General features: G+C 41.7%; 1 protein-coding gene across 1 annotated transcript; it reads right to left on the minus strand.

Annotated features, from left to right (window-relative positions):
• Window positions 1-1,153: 1,153 nt before the first annotated feature.
• Window positions 1,154-8,859, minus strand: tnnt2b (troponin T type 2b (cardiac)). Its single transcript, XM_064969134.1, has 11 exons — window positions 8,452-8,859; window positions 6,336-6,362; window positions 6,156-6,177; window positions 5,994-6,063; window positions 5,613-5,729; window positions 4,698-4,775; window positions 4,486-4,587; window positions 4,264-4,376; window positions 3,957-4,047; window positions 3,370-3,410; window positions 1,154-1,566 (listed from the first exon to the last, which is right to left on the minus strand). The coding sequence occupies exons 1-11, from the start codon at window positions 8,480-8,482 to the stop codon at window positions 1,527-1,529; spliced, it is 732 nt and encodes a 243-aa protein (XP_064825206.1). The 5' UTR covers window positions 8,483-8,859; the 3' UTR covers window positions 1,154-1,526.
• Between the last annotated feature and the right edge of the window lie 783 nt (window positions 8,860-9,642).

Consider the following 9,642-nt stretch of genomic DNA (forward strand, 5'->3'; position numbering starts at 1 on the left):
ATTACAGCTCGTGGCTGGGGTGTGTGGAGTCCTTTGATGCTGTGTGCCTTCCTCAGTCACTGTTTTGGGTAGATGTCCTGGACGGGTGGGAACATGGTCCCAGTAATGTACTGGGCCGTCTTCACCATCCGCTGGAGGACCTTGCGGTCAGGGACGGAGCAATTCCCATACCAGGCCGCGATGCAACCGGTCAGGAAACTCTTGATGGTGCAGCGGTAGTATTTGGAGAGAAACCGGGGCGGTATGCCTCATTTTTTCAGTAGCCTTAGGAAGTAGAGACGCTGTTGTGCCGTCTTGACAAGAGTTGTTCCACGACAAGTCCTCAGTGATGTGGACGCCGAGGGACTTAAAACTTGTGACTTGATGTGGATCGGAGCATGTTCCCTCCTCTGCTTCCTGTAGTCAACAATCAACTCCTTTGTTTTGCTGATGTTGAGGGAGAGGTTGTTTTCATGAAACTACAATGCTAGTTCACTTACCTCCTCCCTATAGGCTGACTCTGCGTTTTTGGTTGTCAGGCCTATCAGATGGTGTCGTCAGTAACCTTTATGATAGAGTTGGTGTTGTGCAAAGCCACGCAGTCGTGGGTGAACAGAGAGTACTGCAGAGGACTGAGGACACAGCCCTGGGGGGTTCCTATGTTAAAAGTCAGTGTGGAGGAGGTGTTGTTGCCAATCCTCACAGCATCCTTTAAGGGGCAATAAGCAGTTGACTGATAATTGAATAATTTATTTGATCTTAGTTCAACTGTCATGCCCCATTAGAACGCAAAATATAAGCTTGTATGACTCCAACGTTTGGAAACTAAGTAAATGTAAACAAACACTGTACAGCCTCAAAACATAGTTAAAACTATAATGTTGATATCATGGATGGCCAGGCCTTGCATCCATAGCTCTGTCTATGAATTTGAGAGTTGTTATATTTCCCCAGCCCCATTCTTCAGCTTTTACCGAAACAGTTGCAGAGAATATGCTTTGTTATTGTTTCAACTGGTGATTGGCGCTTCAAAGAGCCAATCTGCTGTTGCTACATCCGTTTTTGGACTTATACATTAAACATTGGCAGGAATAACCTTCGTTGTTGTTTCAACTGCTAATTGCCACTTTAACCTTAACCTTAATTTCTAAACCTGACTTTATGTCATATGTGTGTCAGGGTGAATATTTAGAATATTGAGGTTATGTGTCCTTACTGAAAGGATAATTGATTCAATGGTTAAACTTGCCATAACAATGTTCAACATTTTGTTTCCTCCATTGCAACACAAGAAGGGTCATCATCTTACCGTCTTATTGTTGCTCATCACACGCGAGGAGAGAGACTTTAAAACATATTTTTGTTGGTTTATTATGATACATTTTCCCCTAAAAATAACAATCCACATAAGTGAATTCCAAATATTATTTTCTGAAAAATATTCCACGTCACACAAGTCTTCCTTGTCTGTAGAGTACCAGGATGTCCATCGGGCAAAGTGGTATGAATGGAATGGACTCCTATGGTCTCAATTCTGATCTGCAACATTATTTCCTCAAGCCCCGTTTGCTCCTGGTCCCCTTGGTACTGAGAAGAGACACAAGGTTAGCACTGTTATATCAACCAGGCCACCCACCACCCAAGAAGACAAGTATGTCTCCAAGTGAATCCACACTCAAGCCACCTAATTACATTGCTTGAGAGGTTGGCACTGCAAGGTATGAGTGGGAAAACCCAGTACAATACCAATAGGTAAACCAAATAGGGAAAGAAAGAATTCAGAAAACAAACAATCTTACCAAGTGTTTGGCTTTGTTGTCCTATGGCAATTGGTTTACCCTCCTCAGATACACTGCTATACTATACAAACATGGGTAATGTGTCGTATAGTAGTCAGAATGAAGAGTCAGCACAACCGTTGTGGTCTGATCCCCGAGATGCGTGTACCACTCATGCGGAACAGCTTACAAGGGGAGGCATTCACACGTTTCATATGCATTATCAACGGTACCTGCCATTCCTTCTCCTCCTGAAATATGTTACCTTCATTCTAACCTTTGAATGAAGCCATGAAGCCATGTTCAGTGCTTTTTATGTGTGTAAGACCCCAGGCATGTGTAGCATGGTGCAGATCATGTCCCCATACCCTGGCAGTGGTTGTTTGAATGTGATGCCCCTTTAGAGAGAAGCCAGTAAAGGCTGTTGAAAACAATGTGTCATGAGACAGGGATTAAGCAAATTCATAGAGCTTGACTCTGCGACTGAGAATAACTGCGTACTCATTTTATGTAGCTACTCTGGTGAGTGATCTTTTTGCTTTATGCTGGCAACCAGCCGGCCCCTTTACTCCACATCGCCACATGTACTATGCCACAACGTGTGATTTCAGCATTCGGTTCACCTCCCCAGATATTAAATTACACACGGATGTTTTAGACAATATCGATAGTATTGATTAACACCCAGATTGAAGTGGGATTAAGTCTGGCAAATTGGTGCAGGTCTGAAACCATTGAAAAATAGCAACAGTGTGGGGGTCCGCAGCCTTATGACAGCTGTTTCATGTCCTTCTCAGGACACTTACTGACATGCTCAGGCTAGTTTACTAGAGTGAGAAAAAAAAAAGGTCAGATCAGACCCAAATATAGTGCCTTCAGATATCCTACACGAGGTATCTGAAGGTAGGATATGTTTAGAATACCCGTGTTAAGTCTCCTGTATTGTATTGTGGAGCGTAATACTAGTTGTGACCTCACAGGTAGATTTGGGGCCTTTCAGCTGTTGCAGTTCCATTGTGTGTGTGTGTGTGTGTGTGTGTGTGTGTGTGTGTGTGTGTGTGTGTGTGTGTGTGTGTGTGTGTGTGTGTGTGTGTGTGTGTGTGTGTGTGTGTGTGTGTGTGTGTGTGTGTGTGTGTGTGCGTGTGTTGATGTGCATGCTTGCATTTGTTGTTTTGGTTGTTCAGGCGCCCTATTGGCTGCTCTCTTCTCAGACCATTTTCTTTAATTAACCCCCAGGCCTTTGTTGTCTGGATCCCGGCGGGCTGGGTGTGCAACAGCGCCAGCCCCCACTCAGCCCCTCTCAGTTCCTCTCAGCCTGCAGCTGTTCGTAGAGTCACTTCAAACAACTGGCAACACATTCTTATTCATTCTTTTACACTTGTGTGTATAAGGTAGTTGTTGTGAAATTGTTAGATTACTTGTTAGATATTACTGCATGGTCGGAACTAGAGGCACAAGCATTTCGCTACACTAGCAGGTTATCAACTGCTAACCATGTGTATGTGACAAATAACATTTGATTTGATTTGAATAGAAATAAGGCCATGCTCCTCCCTAACGTTAAACGACACATGCCGCCACTGGTATCTAAGGTCATGTCTTTTGTACTTACACTTTCTGATGATCGCTGACTCGATTCCTGAGTACGGTGACCTATATAAATGAGAGTTTTGACAGTGAACACAACCATCGACACACACACTACATGTTAATGTTTTTAAAGGTATGACAATTGTAAAGTCTTTATGTTGTTGTCTGTACTGTCTTTTTCGTTATGTGTCGGACCCCAGGAAGACTAGCTGTCGCCGTCGGCGTCTGCTAATGGGGATCCTAATAAATAAAATCTTTAATCAACATCTAACGTATGTCTTGATATTTCTCTTGGATCACAGCCAATGGACTTTTCTATGCCTCCCTGTCATGTCCATTGAGATATAGTTACCAGATCTTGAATGAACTCTAGTTATAAAGAGGGCAAGGTTTTGTGGTGTTGTGCATGTTAATTTATACGAAAGCAGTATATCAAATCTCTACTCATGTCACAGGAGGAGTTCGCAAGGCTGGTGTTTATAAAACAATATTTTTAAAAGCATGCTTATACTTTCACTTTCATGTGAATCATATGCACATATCATTTTTCATTTCAGTTTGATGCTATAGCCTAAAGTCTAGAATGAAAAGAAAGAGGCATAATCTTACATCATATTTCTGTCGGGAGTGTTTGTACTGGAGATCAAATTTCTCTGCCTCAAGTTGATGTATCCACTTCCACAGTTCAGTAGCCTTCTCTCTATATGAGGGAGAGAGTGGAAAAAAATGAAAATTGTGGAAATCAGGACAATCCTATAACGCTGCTCTGTGGTTAACTGAATATCTGTGGCATAATGAGAGAGTAGTCATTCCTCTCGTTAGGGTGAGATTATAAAATTATTAATAATTGGATAATACCCCTTTCATACTGTATATTATCACTACATGCCAGTGTAAAGCTTTTTCTCAACCATGCCTTAGTTTGTCCTCTTTGAGATGGTCAATATTCAGCTCCTTATGCCGTTCACTTAAGATCGCTCTCTTCTTCTCTCGCTCTGTTTTCTTTTTCGGACCACCTTTCTTTTCTGTCTGTAGTTACAGTATAACGAGATGTACAGATATTAGCTATAAAGTAGACTCTGGTAACAACTCAGAAAGTCTGGTGCTGTAAGGGTGTTTTTTGGATGATTTCTGTCACCTTGTACCCGCTGAACTGCAAGTTGGTGAGGACCTTTTTTTTCTTGGCGTCATCCTCTGCTTTCTTCTTAAATTCCTCTTCCTCCTTTCTTGCCTTTTCCTCCTGGAGATGGGAGAATAACTACAAAGTTGCCACAGTTGTCCTACCTTCTACTAATGTGCAGTGTTCACGCTGTCCACCGGCGATCCTTGTGTTGCAATGGGGACACTCACGTTTATTCTGTTTTGACGCTCCTTTTCTTTCTCCGTTCGGATCCTCACTTGCTCTGCTCTCTCAGACCTGCGCTTCTCCTGAGATACAGAGGGGATAGTATTAGATTAGTTATAACCCCATCGCACAGATATTCAGTTGTGTAAAGTACTTCAGTAAAAATACTTTAAAGTACTACTTATGTTGTTTTTTGGAGTATCTGTACTATTAATATTTATTTATTTACAAAAAATGTTTTAGGGGTACTATTAATATTTGGACTACTTTTACTTTTACTTCACTACAATCCTAAAGAAAATGATGTACTTTTTTTACTCCATACATTTTCCCTGACACCCAAAAGTACTTGTTACATTTTGAATGCTTAGCAGGACAGGAAAATGGTCTAATTCACACACTTATCAAGAGAACATCCCTGGTCATCCCTGCTGCCTCTGATCTGGGAGGCTCACTAAACAAATGCTTCATTTGTAAATTATGTATGAGAGTTGGACCGTCTGCTTTGCTTAATATAAGGAATTTTAAATGATTTATACTTTTACTTTTGACACTTAAGTACATTTTAGCAACTACATTTACTTTTGATACTTAAGTATATTTAAAACCAAATACTTTGACTTTTTCTCAACTCGTTTTTGTACTGCGTGACTTTCACTTTTACTTGAGTCATTTTCTAATAAGGTATCTTTAATTTTACTGAAGTATGACAATTGGGTACTTTCCCCACCACCTCAGATATCCCTATTTATGTATCCATGTATCATCACCAAAGGTATTTGACTAGAACTGTATGTGAGGCAATGACAGAGCAAGCAGTAGGCTATCTGAACACAGAATGATGTAACTGTAGGCTATCTGAACACAGAATGATGTAACTGTAGGCTATCTGAACACAGAATGATGTAACAGTATCTCACAATACGATCAGTGAGGTTAATGAGCTCCTCTTCTTCCTTCTTGCGACTCTCAAAATGGGCCTCGATAAGCGTCTGCAGCTCAGTCAGGTCCTTCTCCATACGCTTGCGGTGGATATCCTACAGGCAGGACAGGTTCAAGGATGAGAGGTCAGAGGACATGGTGAGAAGACATGCAGGGAGGACATGGTTAGGTTGCTTGAGGTAGAAGTTGAACTTAACCACAGATCTAGGATCAGATAACCCCTACAACGCCATCCTAATCTTAACCATTAGGTGATAAAAAAATATCTGTCAGTGGTTAGGGGCAACTTGATCCAACTCCAGGTCAGTATAGGTCCTTATATTCAGTATACTTGTGTAGCTACAGTGAGGCAAACTGACATCAAAGTCCACTTTCTCGCCATCTGGGATTTTGGGAGGCACCAGGCTGGTCTGAGGCATGAAGGCTGGTCTGAGGATGATACAAAATACAACAGTTTTCTCTTGGGTGTGAAATATTCCCTAAACTGAGATCAGATTATCCAAATTAATTTTGAATCTTACTTTGGTTTAGGTTTTGCCCAACCTATTTCCCGAATGGGGAAAAGGAGAACTCAGTTAATGACATAATTAAATGTACTTGACAGAACATTCCAAAACTGGTCCATGTTTAACTTTCACACACAAATGTAACTTTCACACATTCTTTCATAGCCCGGTATTGATTGATAGGCCTTCACCTACCTCCTTCCTCTTGCTCCCCCTCGGCGTCTGGTAAAAGAAGCCAGGGTCAATACAATGTCAACTATGACAGATGTGAAAAGGTGCCGAGAGCAGAGACTGAAATTGAGCCATGATAAGACCCACGGAAGCCCAGGGGAACAGCGGTGCTAAACCCGATTAGAAAAAGGGTCTGTGACCTGCTTGATCACCCCACCCCAGCCCCTGCTTACATCTCTCCTCTGCTAGCTGTGTTGTACCTCATCCATACAGGCTTTTCTAACACATTTGCCCCGTCATGCATGTCAAACAGTAATAATTTTTTCCCACAAAATGTTTCAAAAAACAAATACTGTAGCTTCCATATTATAAATAAAGTTTTGGGTGTAATATTAAATAGAGAAAAGTGCTCACTTTGTTATCTTTAATTTAACCTGACCTCATTTTTTTTTAAATGTCACCTTTATTTAACTAGGCAAGTCAGTTAGGAACAAATTCTTATTTACAATGACGGCCTACCCCGGGCCAAACCCGGACGACGCTGGGCCAATTGAGCGCCGCCCCTTGGGACTCCCAATCACGGCCGGATGTGATACAGCTTGGATTCAAACCAGTGACTATAGTGACGCCTCTTGCACTGATATTCAGCCTTTAGACCACAGCGCCACCCGGGAGCCCTGATATCATGAGCCATGTAGAGCATTCAACCCTACTATCCTATTTCATCTTGAGAATATACATAATTACATTTCACTGAAACAGCCATGCTGTCAGGATCAATACAAACAGATGAAATGTGTGTGTGTGTGTGTGTGTGTGTGTGTGTGTGTGTGTGTGTGTGTGTGTGTGTGTGTGTGTGTGTGTGTGTGTGTGTGTGTGTGTGTGTGTGTGTGTGTGTGTGTGTGTGTGTGTGTGTATATATACAGTATGTATAGTTGCTACTGTCAGTGTTACTAGGCTAGCTAGCTTGCATGCATGAGCACATGCAGTACTACATTCTACCTCCTCCTTCTCCTCAGCAACCTCCTCCTCCATCTGTTGCAAAGCCAGCGCATATTGTGAGAGCAGAGCAGTCATTCTCAAGCCAAGACATGGGCATACAGAATAGGAATATAGGAATATAAGCAACACACTAACTAGAAAGGCAAAGTAGTGATTAAAGACAGCATTCTATTTTTCTGTTAATCAAAGTAATTATTTCTGCCAGTTTGTCAACCCTTTTTCTCACACTGTGAATTGACTGAGTGTAACCGCACAGCTGACTTTTATTCCCTCATGAGGATTGGTGTCCTCAATGTGAGCAGCACTCCAGGTAGAGGGATACAGCTCTCTAAAGCTCTCTCGTTGTTGCCGTCAGTGGATTTCATGCCTGAATATCAAAGGTCACCATTCATTCCTCAGTCCGAGTGCCAGTCACAGCACAGCAGTCGGTAACAGTGACTCCATTGCTCCGCTTAGAGGGAAACATGAACCGCATCACCAAGAGTTCTATCTTGGACTGAGAGTGGCATTGTGCGTCTTTCCCCTAGGGTCCCCTATTCTGGACTACCTGACCCACATAGCACTATAACACCAACTCGAACTCCACATGAGGATGAAACATGTGCTTGTTGAAGTCAGGGACAGCCGCGCTGAAGCCCAACAGCATGGCGACAAGACGGGACAGAAATAGAGATAGGTGATGGGTAACCCAGGCACCAGCATACCTTTCAAGTAAAAAATCATTATAAAACAATTCCCCAGGGAACATGCTTAGTGGGCAGGCAGAGACAGAGGCAAGGAAGGGAAGTGGGGTTGGGATGGTCGACCTGAGGGCCAAAGACAAAAGTGGTCTGTATGGCACAGAAGCTTATACCGCAGCGGTAGCTATACAGTAGTCCCATGGCTAATTTGTGCACTCTAGTGGAGATGCCAGGGGCTTAGTGGACTCCGCTTTGTGGGTGACTCAAGCTGTAGAGGAAGCTGTGGTGTGTAAAAAGGGTAACAACGTGGCAGAACTAATAATTGCTTCAAAGTTTTAATTCAGACAATTCAACAATGTCCTTTTACATTCAATATAATAGTATTACATTATTGGGTTTTTATAGTAAATAGCCTACTAAAATCACTGGTTCTGAAAGATATTGTTTGTAATACATACCAACAATATCCTCCTCTCCTTCTGACCACATGCACAGAGAAGGAAGATCATTAGGTACAGTACCACCCACATGTGAAAGCAGTACATGAACACAGCAGCAGCATGGACAGCTATGTAAACAAACAATAATAAATCAGTATAAAGTATATTTTACACTAAACTGTATTTAGACATTCACATCAGCAATTAGTTGTGCTTAGATTATTCTTAAGCGTTCTGTAAAAATCATATACTGTGTATTGGCAATGGATGAAATAAAATTCTACACGATTTTCACTATCCACCATGATGAAACGTTGACATACTGTACCTGTAGCTGCACCTGAGCCCTTACTGCATAAAGTATGTCTTAATTCACAGTATTTAGTTATATCAGCATGTAGTTATGTTGTTTTTCCCCAAGATAATATTTGAATTGATGCCATGACTTACGTTCTTTCTCCCTGAAAGAATAACAGATCAAAATAATTGTGTTATGATCCAATTCCATTATGGAATCACTCACAAGCATTGATCAACAAATAAATAACAACTGGTAGACAGAATACAGATGATTCAATTGATGAACTGGTCATTTACTTACTCATATTCAACCTCTTCTGTGTCTGACATCTTTAGAATTTACCTGCGTAAATGTGTGTGGAGTACCATGGAAAAAGTAAATATAAAAAAGTAAATATTCCCTGTTATCTATAAAATGCATTGTAATTCATATTATTTTACATAGTGTACCACCTATAAGCAATAGAGCCAAGGAGTTGAATTGTTTCTGCATAGAAATTGATTCTGTATGTAAACACACAACATGCAGACTTACCCAGAGTGGTGCAGTGTGGGCTTGAGATGGGGAGACAATGTGGGATTGTATTGTATACCAGTCTCTGTTGGAACCATAAGCTTTTAAACCCTGTTAAGGATCACATGGCCCTCTCTGGCTGTGTCTACGATGGGTGGGCAGATACCCGCTAACAGATGGTAGCCAGCATCACATACAATGAGTAAACAAGTGTTCTCCGTAGGCTTCACTTCAGTCTATTTTTACATAGACTGGGACTGAACAACCCTAGATGCTCCCAAATAGGGATGAATGTCAGGTTTGGCGGGGAAAGGGAAGGATTAAGTTTATGCCCCCCTACATGCACGAATGTACAAAAGCAAGCACACCCCCCCACAGAAATGTACACTTACAAT

Source organism: Oncorhynchus masou, chromosome 6 (assembly GCF_036934945.1).
Source record: "Oncorhynchus masou masou isolate Uvic2021 chromosome 6, UVic_Omas_1.1, whole genome shotgun sequence".
NCBI classification, from domain to species: domain Eukaryota; kingdom Metazoa; phylum Chordata; class Actinopteri; order Salmoniformes; family Salmonidae; genus Oncorhynchus; species Oncorhynchus masou.